Source organism: Rhipicephalus sanguineus, chromosome 11 (assembly GCF_013339695.2).
Source record: "Rhipicephalus sanguineus isolate Rsan-2018 chromosome 11, BIME_Rsan_1.4, whole genome shotgun sequence".
In the NCBI taxonomy this organism is placed as follows: domain Eukaryota; kingdom Metazoa; phylum Arthropoda; class Arachnida; order Ixodida; family Ixodidae; genus Rhipicephalus; species Rhipicephalus sanguineus.
In genome coordinates, this window is record NC_051186.1 from 53,814,050 (window position 1) to 53,835,307 (window position 21,258).

General features: G+C 47.6%; 1 protein-coding gene across 1 annotated transcript in view; it reads right to left on the bottom strand.

Moving 5' to 3' along the window:
• Nucleotides 1-21,258, bottom strand: part of LOC119374788 (neurexin-2) — a 50,048-nt gene that overhangs the window by 22,398 nt on the left and 6,392 nt on the right. The window contains exons 2-6 of the mRNA XM_037644972.2: nucleotides 8,677-8,757; nucleotides 6,030-6,238; nucleotides 3,155-3,274; nucleotides 1,085-1,335; nucleotides 8-151 (exon numbers count right to left, since the gene is read on the bottom strand). Of these exons, the coding sequence (XP_037500900.1) occupies nucleotides 8-151; nucleotides 1,085-1,335; nucleotides 3,155-3,274; nucleotides 6,030-6,238; nucleotides 8,677-8,733 (781 nt within the window). The 5' untranslated portion in view covers nucleotides 8,734-8,757. The remainder of the gene's footprint in view (nucleotides 1-7; nucleotides 152-1,084; nucleotides 1,336-3,154; nucleotides 3,275-6,029; nucleotides 6,239-8,676; nucleotides 8,758-21,258) is intronic.

Consider the following 21,258-nt stretch of genomic DNA (forward strand, 5'->3'; position numbering starts at 1 on the left):
CACTCACCTTGGTCGCAGAAGGACCCGTCGTAGTCCAGGCCCCGACAGTCGCACACGGCGCCCGTATCTGTGCTGATGCAGCTTCCACCGTGTTGACACGGGTCGCGCTGTTCGCAGGGCTCGTCGCTGCGCAGCCGTACTCCCTTGAAACCTGCGTGCAAACGGCGCCCCGCCTTCTTTTCTAATAGATAGTTTAAGGTTGGCTATATAGCATGTCTCTTCAACCAATATGTCGCAATGCCCAGTATTACGGGGAGTTTAGCGTGAAAAGCGCAAGCGCCTTCGTCTCAAAGCAACAGCTATAGTTCTGTGTCGCATGCCTTGGGTTCGTTAGGAAGTCACACTTGGCTAATTAACATCACGACCATTAGAGAGATATTCATAGACAATTCGTAAATAAATTGGACGGGGGAACACCCGCCGTCATAGCTGAAACGGCGGCTGCATCGGACGCGTAATTCGAAGGTTTCGGGTTCGGGCCTCACCGACGGCGAAGGTGTTTTTTTTCGCCCACTTTAATTCATCTCCGTTTATGCCCTGATTGCTGCACTACAGTTGAGGACTAAAGATAATGTCCCCTACGTTTTGCTTGGCTTCATTGTCTGCTCAGTTCATTAGGTTGTGTCTAACGAAGAATCATCATCGTCATCATCATCAGCCTGACTGCGCCCACTCCAGGGCAAAGGCCTCTCCTATATTTCGCCAGTCAAACCGGTCCCGTGCTTTCTGCGGACACGCTATCCCCGCCAAGTTCTTAATATCATCTGCCTACATCACATTCTATCTTCCTCTCGCGAGTTTGCCTTCTCTTGGAATGCAGTCTGTTACTCTATAATGACCAGCGGTTATCTTGCATTCGCTCTACGTGCCCTGTCCATTTCTTCCTCTCGATTTCGACTAAGATGTCCTTAACGCGCCATCTTCCCTGACCCACTCTGCTCTCTTCTTGTCCTCAAGGTTACACATAGACACGGAAACGAGCTCATCCAACAATTCACCCGCTTTCGTATTGACAGTCTACATGCGTCTACAGTTCCTATAGTTATCTCTAGTATTATTGTAGTACTAAGCTCTATGGCCTCACCGATGGGCTCCTGCCTCTTTGGCGGCCGTCCGTGCTCGGAGGCGTAGACCACGTTGCGCACCGCACCGCGCAGCCTCGGCTCGAAGAACACGGTGGGCAACGAGAGGGCGGCCAGCTTGGCTCCGTACCACGAAGGCACGCCGCCCACGTACACGAAACTGTTGCTCGACTCGTTGCCCATGTGCAGGTCGCCGGCACCCTGCACCACGCCGCCGTCGCTCTGGTCGTCCACGCGTAGCCGCGTCTCGGCCCTGCGTAATTAGCGAGCCATATAGGGCGTGTCTTCTGGGCCACCGAAAACCCTATATCACACAGATGACACTTGCGCACGGGTCTCCGGTAATGATTCGTGTCAACCAGCACATAACCTGCATCAAATAATGCTAACAGCTTAATTAAAGGGACACTAAAGAGAAACAGTTAATCGGTTTCGATCGATAAATTGTGCTCTGAGAACTCTAACGTCGTTAATTTTGCCATCATAAGTTTTATTAATAGAGGAGGAAATCAAAGTTTCATCTTTAAATTTGGCGCCGAAATCTTCCCGCGTGACGTCACGGATTTCAAAGTGTACTTATCGTATTTTGGCGCCATTGGCTCAACAAAATTACGCCAAACTTGGTATGTTAAGTCTTTGGCCCCCCTCAGAGGACAATGCACTTCATTTTTACCAATTAGGAACTACGTAGTCCCTAGTAGGCGCCGTCGAAACATGTGACGTCACGGCGAATGGTGTGGGAACTTCAAGGTGGCGTCGCCACCCATATTTAGTTTTTGCGCGTATTCTAAGCGTCTTCTCGCAGCAAGCGTGGTGTTTTTGGTATCGTGAAGGAGTACTTTGCTAATATGAGAAAAATCGTTTTGCTCTTTAGTGTCCCTTTAATGTCGCGTGACGTAATTAGCGACGGCATCATGACGTCATAACGTGAGAACGTCTAAATAACTTAATGAGTCTTAACTTAATAAGTGTTATCTCTTTAGCGTTAGACAAAGGGATTATCAACTTTTCCAGACCCGCCGCAGTGGTCCAGATGTTATGGTGCTCGACTGCTGACCCGAAGGCCGCGGGATCGAATCCTGGTCGCGGAGGCCGCATTTCGATGGAGGCGAAATGCTTGAGGACCGTGTACTTAGATTTAGGTGCACGTTAAAGAACCACAGGTGGTCAAAATATCCGGAGCCCTCCACTACGGCGTCTCTCATAATTATATCGTGGTTTTGAGACGTAAACCCCCAACAATTAATATTATTATTGCCAGCTTTTGACGTTCACATGCCCTGTAAGGCTGCTTTTGTTAAGCCAATGATGCCTAACCTACCTGTGTGGCTGGCGAAGCACGCGAAGAACGGTAATATCTTATGGTATACAAGCCGGTGTGCTTTATGTAATGTTCCTTTTGAGACAACTGAGTGTCATGTTCATAACATGCGTATACGCGATAATTGATTGTAAAGTAATGTGATAGCCAATTTCGATACGTTGAATCACTCTTAATTCCCCACTGGCCACTGGTCCCGTGCAGCGTGTTGGGAATCCTCCAAGCATCTTAAGCCTCGCCCACTGCGGCATTGTAGCGCCACCACGAAGCCCGCCTGTACCCATTGGAAACCGCTGGGTGGACGGCCGGCATTGGAGATCGAACCCGGTACGTACCGGGTTCGTACGGTACCTCCCGTAGCAGAAGCTGACGCCCAAGCGTTTCGCCACCGCTGCGGTCACTCCTAATGCACTTTAATGTACGTGGATTTTATATTAAGTTTACTTTGAGTCCACTTTAACTTGTTCTCCTAATCATTTGGCATCTGTGCACCTGTATTCAACGTCACGAGAATTTTGGTACCATTCGTGTTGACGACGACGCCGGAGGTCTTTTTTTCTTCTTTTTTTTTTCGAACGATTAGCCATGTAATGCTTTCACCTTAACAACGCTTGTCAAATCGTACTACGCCAGTATAATTATCCATAGTTCTTTGTTTTTTTTTTATTTCTACTCTTTATGTACACATGGTTTGAGAAGACACACAGGGGTGCGCTAGCGAACGGGGCGGCGTGCGGACAAGTTTCCGTACCCGTTGCGCACCAGCTCAGCACGATGCCATGCTCCGTCGTGCAGGTTTCGGCCCGCGCTGAGGAGGAAGGGCTCTTCCGACACCGACCGTCCGCTGCCGTAGCCAAGGCTCAGCCGCAGCCTGCGTTCAGAGCGTACACACTGGTCACTCACAACGAGAGACTTGGACAATGAATAATAGGCAGGAGTGTTAACTCTTTTAACAAGACTCTTTCTTGGCCTAGTTGGTACTTGCCTAATGGATGCGGCAAGAAACATGGCACGACATATGGGAAATGTGCCAAAGGCGTGGTGTATGAAATTCCCCTTTCTTGTGCCAACTCCTACATCGGGCAGACTGGGCGCTGCATTAATGAACGAGCCAGGGAGCATGAACTAAATTTAATAAAGGACGGCTTGGCACATTTGCCTACGCATTGCAAAACCTGCAAGTGTCAACCACGTTTTAAAGAGATCAAGATTATAGGCAGATGCAAGTATCAAATTGCGCGTGAGTTGATGGAAGCCTATTACATAAAAGAGAAAGGAGAAATGTGTATCAGTGATACGTCGGTGACGTCGCACGTATCAGAAAAGAGATTGTTCGATAGCTGGATAGCCTAAGGTTGTGTTGAGACTGCGCATGTGTGTATGTTGTATATTTATTTCTGGGTTTGCGCTCAATCTAATTCAGTTGGAAGTGCCGCTCGTCCTGTCGTTGTGTGTTTCTTTGATCTGTGTATGTGCTCTTTCGCGGCTAAAATTTGTCATTAAATGTTATTTGGTTTCTTTGTCCATTTCGCTACTGTAGCAACGGAACCTATGTGGCCGCTGTCGCCGCTTATCACTTCACGACACAGCTAGTCGCACATGGGCACCAAGAAGTGCCCACACCCTCCTCTCCCTTCCTGGCTATAAAAGTCCTATTCTACGATGAATAAACGTTCTTCTGAAGCTTGCATTTGACTCTTCCTGTTCGGGGATCGGAGCTACTATGCAACAGCTACCCTACACGTGGAAAGGGGAACGAAGGGGTAAACAATATAGAGATAAAGCATGAGTATGGTTATTCGTGGTTCAACAGCGAGAAGGACACGGGCGAAACAGGAGAGCAGACGACACTGTCTTTAAACTCTCGCGTCGTCTGCTCTCCTCTTTTGCGCTGTTGAACCATGAACGTAATCCAAGTCGCCCAATTTTCTATCCTCATTCCGTAGATTGTTCACAATCGAAACGCATAGTGCAGCATAGCTACGGATGAGCGCTTGTGTCATTATTCAAGTGTTGCAAGTATTGCAAAAGGGCTCGTGCGGCTTTCTGGGCTGATATGAGCTATGAGGCGGTCCACGTTTTTTTTTCCCGTAAAATGTCGATCGTCGAGTCTGCTCAAGGTATGCCGGAAAGTCTGCCGATATGTTTGTCAAATCAGGGACAATGGCGCTAGAGGTGACCGATGGTCTCTCCAGGCTCCAGTAACTGTATACATTAGCTGGCCGATGGATTGACCGAAGGTCGCGCACGTGTGTCCCGCTAAGGGTGTCCCGCTCGCAGTAATGTACTTAATTATACACGTAATTGCTTAAAAAGAGATTTATTTCGAAATTCATTACCCTTGTAGTTTTGTATTTTGCCTTGATCAGGTTTATATGATAGCTGTTATGTTTTGTACTTTGCTTCGCTAGTGCCTTTTTTTCCCTCTCAATTTCAGCCCTGAAAATAGTACTTGAAGCAAAGCCCCAAACTGCTTCTAAAACCCCAGTTTACCTCCAGTGGAATGTTCACACTAAAAAGAAAAAAAAAGAAAAAAAATCAAACACTCATGTTGAGTGAATTAGCTAGGCACGTACGGCATTTGGTTGCGTATAAGCCGCGCCTGTATATAACACGCAACTCCAATGTAATCCGCGGGAGAACTTAAAAATAAAAAGTCACAGTTTCGCCGCAAGGGCGAAGCAATGAATGTGATAGCAAGGAACTAATGCTATACGAAGTGAGGCTCGCCAATGGATACTCTCAGTTTGAACAGCGCTTCTGTTGCAAGGCGGCCGAAGGCGGCCGAAGCAGCGAAGGAAACTAGCGTGCTTCAAGTGTCGAGCTGTGACACTTGATAGTTCGCGCTCATCTTCTGTGTGTTCGTTTAGCGGCGTCCCTTGAGCGCGAGTGACTGTCGTACGCGCCGTAACATGAGCGCGGACATCACGGTGGAAGCGTGAAACATTCCTCTACCCCTCGCCACGAGAAAACCGCGCGAGCAGACAGCGGAAGGGCAAGCTTCTCCCATGCGCAAATATAAGAAGAAGCGAGCGAGCTCGCCGACGACTTTTAAATGCGCCCGTCGGGCTCCTAGCGCCACCTCGCTGGTATTGAAGAAACGCTTATTATCGCCTGCTGTCTCCGAGTCCGTCCAGCGCTAAATGGTGTGTATATAACGCTCGCCGTTAGCTACGCGGAGGATCTGCGTTTCGTGGCGTAGTGAATAGCGCCGCTCGCTGCGGAGCAAGAGGTCCCTGGTTCGATTCCGCGCTTCGGAAGCATTTTTCTGAGTTATTTTTCTGTGGGGACTTTATAGATATATACATACTTATACATATACGGTGCATGACGGCGGCGACGGCGACGGCAAAATCCAGCCGAGACTGTCCATATAATTGCTATCGCAACAAAAAAAAGACCTCGCGTATTGCGCGTTAAGTCACCCTCCTTGCATTGCCGCAAGCACTACCGTGAAGCTACCAACCTGGCATAAAAACAATGGCATTTTATAATACTGTCGTGGTTATACGCGGGAAAATACGGTATTTCGTGCGCACAAGTGCATACGAATACTATACTCTACGGCGTTGCAAGGTTACGACGTGTCAATTCAAAGGTCGCCAGACGTGGCGTCGTCGACTTGCCTGAGCGTTCCCTCGACGAGCTTGAGTTCGACGAAGTCTCCGTGTCCGCCGTCGTCAGCGTAGAGCAGCAGCCCACTGGGCTCCTGCGTCTGGAAGTCGAGGCTGAGCGTGGCCTGCGGGCCGGCCTGCCAGCGTCGAAGCTGCGCGTACGAGCTGCTCGAGCCCTCCAGCACCACGGCCGAAGGGCCCAGCGCAGCCAGGGACGAGTCCTGAGAATGAAAAGGAGGGGAGAATCGATTAACTCTGCTATGCATACACCATATTTACTCGAATCTAGGCCGGCCGCGATTCTAAGCCGACCCCCGATATTCACAAGGCCAGAAAACAAAAAAACAAAAACTTAATCATTGTACTCGAACCTAAGCCGACCCCCACTTTCGCACATGTTTTTTCGAAAAAAATACATCGGCTTAGATTCGAATAAATACGGTAGTTATGCGATGCATGTAGTTCTGCGATACATATGGTTCTGCGGTGCATATTGTTCTGCGATGCGTTTTATAACATATCCATATAACATTTTTATAGATCTTCCATCGCACAACAAACACATGGGCAGAGTAGAAACGGGCACTACGAACGCTGGCAACTCTGCCATGCGTTTTTTTTTTTTTTTGGAAGATGCATCCATGATAATCATATTCAAAACCAACTAGCCCAGTTGTCTACGCTCAGCGTTGAGTTCTTACTGGAGTGCGCTGACGCCTACTGGAACGTGTACTGCTCGCACTAGTGCCGCATATGTGAGCCAGCTCAACAGGCAGTTGTCTGCTCCTCTTGCTACAAACTTACTCCCGAAACCATTATAGAGCGTTTGCTTGGCCTTTGCTCCATTATCTGCTTCCTTCTTGTCGATTCAATATGAGAGCTCGCCAAAGGTTCTAGAGCCCACGGCACACGCGTAACGATGCACTGAACGTCTGTTGTGTTGTTCTGCACGTCGCGACGTCGCTTCCCGACTGCCGGAGCCCTCTCAGTGGGCTGCATTTGGTTCGAGCTCTAGTCCGGGCTGCGTGATGTCACGCTACATCACAACATTGTGTATCAGTAGCACCATCGCGTGTTCGCCAAAGAAACGCAAATAACCAGCTATGCGTTCGCAAGTCTCACGCGAGTAGCTTAATTCTCTTCGTTAATTTTTTTTCTATAGTCAGCTTTGTCGCAGTACACTTGTGTCGCGCGTTAAAGCAATTAAAAGTGGTATGCTACCTTACACTGAAGAAAGGGATGGGATGGGGGAGTATGAAAGTGTAAAGAAAGAGAGAGAGAGAGAGAAGGGGAGGAAACACATACACACAAAGTCGAATGTTTTGCGTAATACCGTAATTAAGGTGAAGGGGGTACAGGTCCGTTGGGCCTATAATATGCGTTTACTAATTGCACACTCACGCACGCAGCGTCCCTAGTCATAGTACTAACATCGAGACATCTATCCAGTGTACCGGAAGGCCTTCAGAGATGCTTCCGATATGAGTGTGAGAATATAAGTCTCAATGCGCAAAAAAAAAAAAGATGAAGTCTTTGCAGGCGCTGAAGTCCTATGCCTCATCCTGCTTCATTTTTTAATCATTGTAGTAACGCACTTGGTTAACACACCCTCGAAAAATTTACTAGTCGCGTTTGTTTCTTTTTCGAAACTTGCGCTCAACTCGCGGCTGGTGATTCTCGACCGCCTAAACAGGACTCCCGGTGTTGTTAAGGAAGGAGACGCTTTGAATAAGGCAGGCAAAATAAATAGCGCAATAGCGAGGTAGGCACTGAATAAAATAGCAAGTCCGGGATTATAGGAACGGCTTCATTTCGCGTTCCTCACTGTTGCATCAGTCGTCATTTTTTTTTCTTTTTTATATACGGACGACAAGATATAGTCAGCGTGCACTGTTCAAGACTTCGATGCGGCTGTCTCCATGTTGAAGCCTTCCTTGTCGTCTCTGCCGGTATTGAAAAACAAAGAAGGCTTAAGATCGCTGCTGTCCAACGAAATTTCGCAACCTTGAAATAACATCGCGTGGCAAAGAATCGATTTAAACAACACGAGGGATGTTATTTCGAAGATGTTAGCCTATGCAAATCTGGTCAGCTTGCTCATTTTTTGAGATTTGCGAAAAACAACAACAAAAGATTCGCATTTTCTCTTATGCGTTGGCCTGAGACCACTCGAAGGCCCCCCCCCCCGTCCCCACCCTCGAGAGCTTCCTGCAACTAACGTGGTTTTGCACCTACTCCGGCATATGAGGCATGGCAAGCTTTCTGCAGCTCACGTGGTTTGTGGTTCTGTACTAGCTCCGTGATAGTCGAACGGGTCCGTCATAGCTGAACGCGGTATTTGAAAAGCGTAAATAGTATTCAACGTACCTTGTCAAACAATGTGGGCGTAAGAGGCCCCGAAAAAACGTTGTCTTAGACTGCGCGGCGGGCTTGTTGGTGATTCATAGCATCCAAAGGTATAGCGCATCCAAGACGGGACAAAGTGAATGACGCATGAACAGACATACAAAGCGCTGTGTATGTGTGTCCCGTCTTAAATGAGCTGCCTTTAGTTATCTTAGAAAACGCATCTCTGTGCAGTAATGAAGTCAGTGCGTATCGAATGTATGTCGGCCAGGTCCTACAGCAAGCAGGCTGACAGTATAATATACAAACTCACCTGGCTCAGGACGAGGGGCAGCACCGCAGTGGCCACCAACAGCAGCTGCAACAGCATCGCTCCGTTCTACGGCCGCACTAGCTGCAAGGTGATGATAGTGCTTTATTAGGCGACGATATGAAAATGATAACACTCGTACAACATGCAGATTGATCAGAATCACACTGAAGCAACCGCGCCACGGGAATCCACTAGAACGTGAGAAATGTAGTTAGAGATGTTGCCTATGCGTCCTCAGATATGCGGACGTCATTCCTTCTTTCAATACGCGCATTCAAGTTCTATTGGGTAGTTGATTCACTCGACGCGTAAGTAATATGATTATTTCTTTTCTTCGTGCAATAGAAAAGCCTGTGTTCTGCTGTAGAGCGTGCTTCACTGCAAGCATAGTGTACATGTGGCAGGGCTTAACTAAACGTGGCAGGTCACGGAGTCGGGTGTGGGCGCTTTGTAGCGGGGTGTAGGCGTTTCGGAGCGGAGAGTAGGCGTTTCAGAGTCTAGCCCAGTGTGGGCATTGCGGCGGTCTTCTGTTGAAGTGTGTACCCACGGTATTCTCTCCCACGGACTCCACAAGAACTTTCTTTTTTTTTTCTTCTTTTCCACTACCCTTTTTATCCAGGCAGCGCGCGCATCACTACAATGACACTAGAACGTGGGAAATGTGTTTACAGATGTTACCCATGTATCCTAGGACACGCGGACGTCCTCCCAACACTTGGATCCGAGCATGGCTTCGCTGTATAGACTCGTTCCTGAACTTACCGCGTTTCGCGGAATCTAGCGTTTTCGCGAGGCGTCAGTTTTGGTTGGCGAACTCCCTGTGGCGTGTAATTTCGCATGTCATGCACTGCTTATTGACAGCGCGCCGTACCTAGAAACGGTGAGGAAGCGAAACGTAATCACACTAAAACAGCGAGTCTGCAGAACCGAAACAGCGTCGCCTTACTACTGAATGTTGTTTGGATTATAACGAAGGAAAATATATAACACGTTATTCCGAAAAGGAGAATGGGTCTTTCTGAATATCTGATTTCTTAAGCTACAGTATTATCGACCGTAAGAACAGATGCAGTGACGAAGAAGTTTCTGCTGTGGGTTGACTTCACGCGGCTTGAGTGTTCTTCGAGGCGTTGATTCATAACGAAGGACGGTAGGAAAGAAACAAAGGCAGAAGTCAGGGAGGTTAACCATAAAAGCTTCCGGTTGACTACCCTACACTGGGGCATTGGGAAAGGGAAATTGAAAGATGAGAGAGAGAGAAGGGAGGGGGGAAATGACGACGGGCTTGTGCGAACGCCTCTGACTTGTGGTGCAATACCGCACGCTTCAGTTAATTCACTGCCTTCCTTTTTTTTTTCATTACGAAGTGTTGGCAGCACACTGATGAAGTTGTCGACAAAACAAAAACAAATAAGTCTTCGTGGTAAGGTCATGTACATTTAAAACCATATGATAGAGAACTCCGGAACCCACACACATCTCACATCTTACCGGTACTTATTTTAAGAAACACGCATTAAAGTTATTTTGCGTAGTTGTTTTACTCGACACGCAAGTAATATGATGGCACGAAAATATGGGAATAAACCGAAGGGCTCTTTTTTCTGTATCATACACGACTAATCAAACCGGCAGACAATTAAGCCAAGGAAAGCATAGGGAACATTATTTGTGGTTTATTAACTGTATTGTAATGATTCTCATTTAAATGGGAAGAAATTAAAGTACACAATAAATCACCCTTTCTCTCGGTGGGATCCGTCGGTGGGTCCCCTATGTTTTCCTTGGCTTAATTGTCTGTCCATTTCATTAGTTGAGTTATATGATGGTTACTTTTAGTTCGAATTCCAGCGATAAAATGCCTCCGGTGCGCTGTAAAGCGTGCTTCACTGCAAGCATAGCACGCGTGCGGCAAAGCCCAACAAAAAGTCGCAGGTCACGGAGTCGGGTGTGGGCGTTGGGCGTTGCGGAGCGGAGCGTAGGCGTTGCGGAGCGGATCGCAGTGTGGGCGTTGCGTCAATCTTCCACATAAGTGTCTACCCGGAGTATTCTCCCCCGCGGGCTCCCTAAGAACTTTCTTTTTATTTTCCGCTGCTCTCGGCACTTCTTATTCCGAGTCTTTCGGCGAATTACATTTGCGATGCAGCTCCGAGATCATACTTGATGAGAGAGACATACATACGTAAAGAAACGCAGCGGACAGACGGCGAAAACAGAAAGCCAGACGAGATGTTAATGCTTCCTACGCTACGTGTACATATATTCCGTCAGCGAATCCAAAATGGAAACACCGACGCTAGACAGCGCCGGCGTCTTGTTGCCGTTTGACATTCCACGCTGATTTCTCCAGGGTGCTAGAGGGTCGGGTCGCCGGCTCCCTCGCAAATTGACGCGTCGAGCGCGGCAGGAAGCTCAGTTATCCCGCTGCGTTTGTCGTAAAGAAGAAGATGAAGACGGGGGGAAAAAAAGAAGAGGAAGAAGCGGCGGTCTCTTGTGTACTCTCAACTTTATTGCTACGTAAGCGACATAATCTCTATTAGTGGGCGACGAGGCTTCTTTCGGTCGTGGTTTTGCGGAGAAAGAGAGAGTGCGAGAAGAGACCGGCACACAAACGTCGTTACTACGAGAGATAAAAGAAACAAAGAGGGGATTACATTCTCCTCGCGAATTGCAAAACTCTAGAGGCCTTGACGAAACTGCGAGTGTTACGTACGTGACAGAAAAGCCTCCTGGGAAACTCGAGGATGGTGCGGCCGTGGGGGAGGGCGCTCGCGTCGAGTTAGGTTTAGCTAAGAGCGGAATCGCGAATGACTGCGGACAGACGACGAAAATGGCCTTAGTTAGAATCCGGTAAGCGAGCGTCTGGCTCACGTAGGCACGCGCGCGGCCCGCACGGTTTTCTCGCGATTGCTTTCTCCGTAATTGAAGCGACGAGGACTGAGGAAAAAAACGGAGCGTTTCGCAAACCTTTTTGCGGAATATGTCGGTATAGTCTTCACCACGGCAGAGGCGGGCGTACGATTTTGAAATTTAGGCCTAGCTATATAATCGGGAGTCGTTGATGACACAGGCAGACGAGCACGCATGTTTTGCAAAGTCGTGTGTGTGTGTTTGTGTGTATTTCACAGGTATAAAGCGACACGCCTAATAACGTGAACCTAGTGAACGTCATAGTCGACATACCGACGCATCTTCTTTATATTCTGAAGCTCGTTTACGAAACTTCGAGCACACCGCCTTCGTCATTGTGACGCCCACTGCTTCGACGTCTCAGAGGGCGCGCATTACCCGCATTTCGATAAAAGCTTGTAATCGGGTATTCCGTAGAAATGTACACATTTTATAGCGTTGAAGCTGCGACCCATATCCGGTTCATACACACGAATAACACATCAGGTTACAGGTTGGTTAGGTTGTCTGTGAAGGCGACTGTGCGTATCGCGTTTAGACTTTCTTAATTGTTCTTAACATTTGATTTTCTTAGAGGCACTAGCCACACAGAAAGAGTTTAGTCTTTTTGTCGTTGTGTCGTGATTCGTTTTGTGTATCATTTGTATCTCTCGAGCACTGTGCATGCGACATAATTCTTCATCGTGCCAATCTGGCCAAGCAAATCTCGACAGCCCTAATCAAAGAATCTCTCTCTCTCTCTCCCTATCTCTCTCTAGAATTTAGTTTTATTCCTATGGCAATATTTTGTATGGGTTACAAAAATTTCGTATGTTTTTCATACTATACATAATTAAAATTTTACATACCTTACGGAATTACGTGTGGAATCTATACATTATCCTTTTTAATTATACGAATATCGCATGAAACTGCCAAAATATAGCTTACGAAACGTGTTAGTATAGATACAGCGCCTAGTTAACAACTTCACGAAAGCTTCGCTTCAGATCGATTCCGACACGTGCGCTTGGATCCGAATTTTTTTGCTCCCTTCTTTCCTCACAAAACTAGAACCTCATGCGGCACCGAATCAAGGTATGGCTTTACCATTACTCTCGGTGCCGTATGCGTGGCGAAACGAACGCGAGAGAATAGGAAGCATGAGGATTGCCCGGGTATATGCACTCCGCGGGCCACCACGCTGAATGATTGATTGGCCACTTTATTGACGAATCGATTGCTCGCCCCCCCCCCCCCTTCCCGCTCGTCTGCCACCCCTCACCCCCCTAACGTCGCGTACTGTGTAAGGAGCACACGCGACGTCTCGCGCACGTTGCCCCCGACGTCGGAGTAGCAGTAGCGAAGGCGCCGCCGCCGCCCCGGTGCGGAAAAAAGCGAGACTATACACAGCAGCGAGACGGCGTCCATTTTGCAACGCTTCGATCGCGCCCAGTCTGCGGCCGCCCCCTCCCTCCCCTGTGACGTGCACGCGCGCCCTCGGGCGACAGATCCTTCGGGATGAAGCGGCGCATGCTTCCGAGTCCCGGTGGCCTCGTTTTTCGCTCTGCGGCTTGCGCTCCGTCGAGGCAAGAGCATCGCGCCCGTCTGAACGATTAAAAAGAAGAACTCGAAGGGATGCTTAATACAGGGGTCTCAAGCTACACTCAGCTAGCGGGTGACAGCCATGACCCGCAAGAGCCGGGGCAGTGAACAAGGTTGCGGGAGGAGTTTCGAACACAATGTCACCTAACGTTCCCCATTTGAAAGAAGGTCTTTCCCATATCTTATATATGGGTCATTTCTGAAAGGGATTTGAACAAAAAGTCACATGTAACACTGCAATTTGGGAAAAATAAAAGAGAGGCCTTCCCCATATCCCATATATGGGTCATTTCAGAAGGCGATTTGACTTCGTGTTTCGAGAAACATATCGATACTGTGCTCCATAATGACCGAAATCTGGACGCCGATTCTGAAATATACAGTCTTTTGTTCCACTGTTATGCTTTAACAAATGGTGACGGCACGAGGTGCCTAGCGAAAGGAAATGCTTGAGACCAGTGTGCTCATATGAGCCACCCACACGTACAGTCGCGCTCAATATGACTTGCGACACGGGACCGCGTGGCCTCGCGAGTTAAAAGGCTGTTGATGGCTTCCAGTAGCCATTATATCCATAACTAAACGCTGTTCTCTCATTTGGGGATGATCCCAAATAAGAAAATATTATTTATTTAGGGAAATGAGAACAAGTTGAAGTCATGGGCAATCTTTCAACTCATGAGGCCACGCGCTCCCGTGTTGCAAGTCATATTGAGCGCTACTGTACGTTCATTTGTACATATGTTCATAAGTTCATATAAACGTACTTATTAAGAAAATTAAAAAAAAAAAAATGTGGGACGATTGAAGACAGTCATGCGCGGGCCGGGCGGCGTGTTTGAGACACCTGACCTAAGAAGCCATCCGCTGTGGCTATTTTAACGTTCACTCTATATCACGCGAACACGGCTTTTTTTATATTAACATCGAGGTTGTTTAGAAAATCATTTCTTGTTTGTCCGACGAACCAAAAAATTATCATCATCGTAAACGGCTATGTGCCACCGAAATTGGTTAAATACCACTACTGACTACTGGTCCAATAAAAATGGAGAAAGCAACAGTTAGCTCAACAAATGGCCGCGAAGAGACGGCGGCGAGCCGAAGATCCCGAGTGCGTACAAGGAGAGAATATTATAGGGAACGGGAAAGGCATCGGCGGCTGCGAGAAGAACCCGAAGCAATGGAAGGCCTACGCCAACGACGACGTGCCCGTAGATCTATGAGAGGTGCGAACGCTTGATTTTCAGCGCGAGGTTCTGTCCCTACAGTTCTGGACATCCCTGCCGTGTCTGTGACTATCTGTGGTTTAACTCGAACCTCTCTGCGCCGAGAATCAGTGTATAGAAACAACCTAGCTTAGAATAAGAGAGAGCTGAGCTATAGTTGGTAAGTAAGTATTCATTCTAAAAACACAGGGCGTGCAAACACGGACACGGCGTTTGTGGTGTCCTGACTTCTTGCTTGTGTCCGTGTTTGCACGCCCTGTCTTTTTAGAATGTACAACCTAACGTCACCTAGCTAAAGCCTAGCAACGACCTAGAAGCAACCTATAGAAACAACCTGCATCACCTACATCTAAGGCCAAGAAACAACCTAGAAGCAACCGGATTAGTCTTCAGAATCGTCCACTTTCGCTCTTTGAAGCCTTGCGCGGCTTAGTGCAAGCTTCGCCATTTCTTTTTTTTTTTTTAACAGCGGAGTTTAAGCTTTTCGTTATGCCGCGTGGCGTAACCTGACAAAACGATCGTCATCACGAACCGCCACGCGCACTCTCTTCGTCCTCTTCATCTTCCTGCTTCGCTCCCAGGACACGTGCGCCGGTTTGTCCGGCGTGGGATGCAACAGCACTGATGGACGAGATAACGAGTACAGATAGAGAGATAGAAAGAAAGAGATGCAAAATAAAGAGAAAGAGAGGAATAGAGAGAAAGAAAGAGAACAAAGAGAGAAACATATAAAGAAGTCACCGTTTCGCCGCAATTGCGAAGCAATCAATGCGATAGCAAGAAAAGCGGCCCGTGATGGACGCGCTGCTACGTTGCAGAAACATCTGCCCCCCGGCAGCAACTACCGCGCGAGCAGACAGCTGAAGGGCAAGGTCCTCTCTGAGTAAATATTAGAAGCGAGCGAGCGAGCGAGCTGACCAACGACTTTTAAATGCGCCCGTTGCGCTCCTCGCGCCATCTCGCTGGTAATGAAGAAACGTTTATAAGCGCCTGCCGTCTCCAAGTCCTGCCAGCGATAAAGGGTGTATATATAACGCTTGCCGTTAGCTACCTGAACGACCTGCGTTTTGTGGCGTAGTGGTTAGCGCCACGCGCTGCGGAGCGATAGGTCACTGGTCAGATTCCGCGCTTCGGAAGCATTTTTTTGAATTATTTTTCTTTGGGACTTATGTAATATATATACATACTTATACATATACGGTGCATGACGGCGGCGGCAAAAACCAGCCGAGACTGTCCATATAATTGCTATCGCAATAAAAGACAGAGAGATAAAGAGGCAGGAATAAATAGTCCGAAAAAAGAGACAGGAAAAAGAGAGGAAACATATCCATGCATAGTATAGTATAGTATAGTATAGTATAGCAAGGGGTGGGGAAGGGAAGTGAGGGCGAGGAGGAGAGAAAGGAGGAAGCCAACGCCACCAGCTCCGCTACACCACTGGTGCGCAGCTGACCTTTTTTTTCTTTTTCTTTTTTTTTCAGTCACGCGAATGCCGCAAGGACGAAATGGTTGCGCATTTCGTGCACCACAAGCCGCGCGATTCGTCGTGCCACCTTTTTTTTGTACGACACACCGGCAATTAGTAAAGCGCGTCCGGAAGGAAAGAGAATATTATGACGTCAGATCAAGAAGAAGAATAAAATAAACGCGGGGGCGGGGTCGGGGGAGGCTCCCGAGGTTAAGAAAGCCTGTTGGGACACAGGTATGATTGAGTGTAGAACATATTTCTTTTACCCACACTCCCCCGAGTGATTTGCCGAAGAGCATTGTCATTTCTCCCTTCTGCAGAGGCGACCTCTACACGCACAATGGCCCCCGAATTGCGACACAAGCGACAATCCCTCCGGCGATTGTCTTTCTTTTTTTTCCCCTTATCGCGGACAGGTTGAGGTTCCCACAGTCCGTTAGTGACTCCTTTCTCATTTTTTAAAGGAATCGATGACACTGTAATTTCTTCTTACGTAACTTCGGGCCTCTGTAATGGTCCTACACTCGTATAGATTGGGGAAACAAGAGCAAAGCGCTTGACAAAAATTGTGTGTGTGTGTGTGTGTGTGTGTGTGTGTGTGTGTGTGTGTGTGTGTGTGTGTGTGTGTGTGTGTGTGTGTGTGTGTGTGTGTGTGTGTGTGTGTGTGTGGTGTGTGTGTGTGTGTGTGTGTGTGTGTGGTGTGTGTGTGTGTGTGTGTGTGTGTGGTGTGTGTGTGTGTGTTGGGGGGGTGTTTAGGGGAGGGATGACAAAGTCATTTATTGTTGCTGCCACCTGCAGACGCGCTCAATCCCCCCTCGGGCCATGAAACCAGTTCAGCAGACGTTGTGAAAGCTTTCTTTTGTGCTGTCTTACATAAGTAAGCCTTTCTTGAGGATGCTATCCGGGAAGGGGATTCGTAAATTGGCGAGCGTTATAGTTCGACCACTCGATTGCGCAATCCGGCTGCGTTCGATGCTTGCCGCCACAGTAATAACTTCTAAGAGCGTGACGCCTGCGGTTGAGGGCCGGTGCAATTTCAGCCGCAAGGGCCAGTTATGGCGCTGCTTACCACTCCAAGAGTGAGGTACATAGAATCGCGTTTCGGCATAGGTCAGAAAAAAAAAGTAGAGCTCACTCACAGTCTCTCCACAAATATATTTTGCGCTTAGGGCTCCCTCGGACTGAGACTTATCAAAATTTTTCCTCAAGCGAACTCACTCGGACTAATACTCACGGCTCGATCTGAGTCTGAGTCTGAGTCAGTCGACTCATGACTTTGTTAGCGTATAATTAGCTTTTTTCTATCATGGTGTCAGTGCTCTTGAACGCCAATATCTCACGTAATCGGTGCTCTACGATGCGCCTATAGATTTCGCACCTTCGGCTAGGAGATATCAGTGCGCTGTCAAGCACTCTTTATCATCAGTGGTAGCAATTCAGTAAAAACATTTTGATTGAAACACACGAATAACACGACATATTTTTATCAAGAACTTCTCGTGAAAGAGATCGCGGGAGAAATCAAGACAATACCCCCCCCCCCCCCTTTCTTCCTTTGTGCATGTGTTCCGGCGGATGTGTTGCATCTGTGCAGGTGTTGTTGATTACCAGACAAGGGACGTTTTATCTGAGAAAGTCAGCTCTAGCGAGAGGTTGATTAAACATAGCGGTGTGCACTTTGCTCACTGGCCAAACAGATGATGACCCTTGTGGCATTCCCTGACCTTTCTTTACGAGCACTCGGCCTGTTTGCAACCGGATGCAGTTTTTAACATCCGAAGAGACGGACAGCGAATAGAAATCACGCGATGACGCATATGTACTTTGCGAAATCTGAGCCTGCTTGTTTTTAGGAAGGAGAGGGGAGGGGGAGGATTATCTAAAAGTCACAGTGGACTGGGACTTTCAGTTAATCCTTCCTCCTAACTCCTCTCTCAGGTCGTATACAACACAGGCGTTACAGCACGCATGCGTATAATGTACACCCGACAGCAAAAGTTTGCGGGACGTGATACGTTCGAGAAAGCTTTATTCTCGCTTTGTATGGGAACATAACCTCCAGATAAATGTTCCAGCCTATAGTTTGTATTGCAACCCACACAGTCACCAGTTAGACTAGAAGGATTACGCACTAATAGAGCAGAAACTCGGATTTGTTGTGGAGCGAACGTCCCGTAAACTTTTACTGTTGTGTGTATATCTACTCACCAATAAATATGCCTTAAGGAAAGGTCTCTTTCTGAGTAAAAAAAATAAATAAAAGTCACAGAGGAGACAGCCACTTGCCCTGCCATTGCTCGACTTTCTTCAGCGACGTGTTTACGGGCAGCGGTGAAAAAGGAAACGAGGATTGATGGTCACCCATGTGCCCGGTCGATCGGCGCGCGTGACCGGTCTCGCACACACGCGCCTGCGCCCTACTCTAGCGTCCGTTTGTTCCACTGCGGTAACGCCGCAACAACCACGGACATTCCGAGTCGACATGTCAGATATACAAAACTGACCGAGCCATCTTCTTTGTCGCCGCGTATCCGATCTCTTACGACGTTTTATTAATTGTTGGGATTTTATATACGTCCCAAAAGTTCGGAGCCAAAACCACGATATGATTGTGAGAGACGCCGTATAGCAGAGGGCTCCGGAAATTTCGATCCGCCTGGGGTCTTGTAACGTGCACCTAAATCTAAGCACACGGGCATCTAGCATTTTCGCCTCCATCGAAGGGCGGCCGCCGATTCGATCCAGTGAGGGTCAACAGTCAAGCGCCACAACCACGAGACCACCGCGACGGGTCTTACGACGCTTTGTTACCACTGCCCATATCCACGAGAGTAGTTCAAGGGAAGAATTTTGGACGATAGACGAAAGGAGTAGACGGGGCAGGCGCAAACATCGTGAAGCGCACACGTATAGAAGTATGAATCCTTACAAACTCGCTTCTACTCTAACGCAATATATTGTTTTCGCTGGCACTGTTTGTCACAAACAATTCAATGGCGTATAAGACGGGTCCGCGAGTTCCGGCACAGGACGCAGAGCAAAATGATGAAGACTGTGCGGAACGCTAAACGCCTCGACGTTTATTAAAACCCCTGACCATGAAGTCCGTCGCTACCGCGGAAGAAGGCGGTGACGCGCAATTTCCAGCGAAAACCTTGTTAGGTCATTCCGGGCGTACCGTGTCGCTGCGGCTGACATTTCAAACGAAATGACCGACTATGAAGTGAGAGCGAGCGAGTCCTAGATGGGGGGAAGTCATTTCTGTTCTTCCAATACCGAACGAATCATCAGCAACGCGTACAACGCTCTTGGCAGAATTCGAACATCGCCGGAATTCCCCACGGAAAAAGACGCAGTGCCCGTCATTACGATGGGAGGGAATGATCACGAGGTTGCGGTTTCCCGTATTTCCGCGCTAAACGTATGTTTACGCACATCCGGGTCCTTTCTGGTGGTACCACTGCTATGTCAATTCTGCAGGAAATAGAATGTAGAAAAAAAAACTTCTTCAAGCATAACTTAGTGAACTATAGGCTCGTATTTAAGCACCGTAATATTGCTCTGTCTAGGGGCCTCGGTACCGGACTTAAGACACCGGGACTTGCTTAACGCTGCGTGTGATTTCCTCTTAAGCAACAAAATGTATACACAACCGCGTCACTACTTCACTTTCACTACTTCTCCTATCCTAAATATCTTGCTAAATTCCTCCTATTCTAGATAGTCCATGAACGTCTCTTAGTTTCCTTTTTTTTAATACAGTCTTCAACTCCTCTGGCTTTACTTCTCAATTACATTAACTACTTTTTCAAGGTGATATTAATAAATTAATAATTAGGCATAAGAGCACCCAGTTTTTGGCCTATGCTTCGTCGTACCTAGGTACCACGCTACAAATGCGCATCATCATCGCCATATTAATAATAGTCACTACCATAACCATCATGCTCACTTGTCCTGTATTCATTAAGTGGCCTCCCATTTGCACGAATCTATACAAGGTATATACCTGGACAGACATACTCATGTTACACATATTCCATCTAAATACAGGCAACCGACTGCTTCAATGGATGTGGCGCGCCACAAGTGACATCATTACTAATTAAAACGACAGGAAGTCATGAGCGGCTCTACGAATAGATGCGTTGTTTCACTTCCAACATGGCCCGTGTTCCTAACTGCTTACTAACTAATGCTCAAGAATTATTTCGGTTCAAAGTCGTGCTTAAGTATAGCCTGGAGGACGATAATACAACCTTGGGTCAGAAATGATGAAGAGTCCTTGGAACACGGTGTGTCGTTTGAGCCAGCGTCTTGACAAGCGGATTTGTCTTCTTCAAGGCTGCTACTGAAAGCATTGAAGCCTTGAAGAAGACAAGACCGCTTGTCTAAAGGTTAGCTCTAGTGACACCCCGTGTTTCAAGGATTTTTCATCGCTTCAAGGTCCTATCTCCCTTTGAACTTCTAGCTTGGGTTAAAAGAAACACGAGTTCCAGGGAGTTCTCTTTTTTTTATATTATATTCCTCTCGTTTCAGTTCATTTTAGATGGAACATGTGCCTTGTCGCGATGCAGTCTCAGCCGATGACGCTGACGACAGCGAAGAAAGGCCGAGTAACTGCGTTTTAACAGCGAAGTCGTTCTAGCTCGGCGTAAAATGTCTGCCGTGACCCAAACATATCATCATCATGCAGCGGCGCGCGCTCTCTTCATCCTCTTCTCTATCTTCTGCTTCTGCCGGCGTATAGCGAGAGAGTGAGAGAAAGAAATAACGAGAAAAACTCTTGGCGAAAGAAATTACTCGCGAGGCGGCGGTATTCGAATTCGCGTATCCACGATACGAAGGCGAGCGTCTTAACCACTCGGCTATCCAGGCACGCTTGACAGAACATAGCATAGCCTTGTATCGCATTGTACAGCAAGGCAGTAAGAAAGGGAAGTGTGGGCGAGGAGGAGAGATGTGAGGGTGAGGAGGAAGGGAGAGAGTAAAGCCTAGCACTACGAATAATGAGAAAGAGAGAAATAGAAAAAAAAAGAAATTCAGAAAGAGAAAGAAAGAGAGAGAAGTAAAGAGAAAGACAGATATAGAGAGGGAAAAAGAGATAGAAAGACAGATGAAGCAAGCGAGGTATAGAGAGAGAGAGAGAGAGAGTGAGACAAAGAAAGAAAATAAAGAGAAATAAAAAGAGAGACAAAGTGAAAGAAAGAAACATAGGTAAACAGAGACAAAAATACAGAAAAAAAGAGAGAATAGAGAAAAAGAAAGAGAGGGAGAAAGAAAGGAAAAACTAGAGAGAAATAAAGAAGGCCGCCCGAGCACCGCACTTCCTTCAGGCTTGGAACCGCCAGTGCGAAGCTGCCCACCGGCTCCACTGCCTCTTTAGCC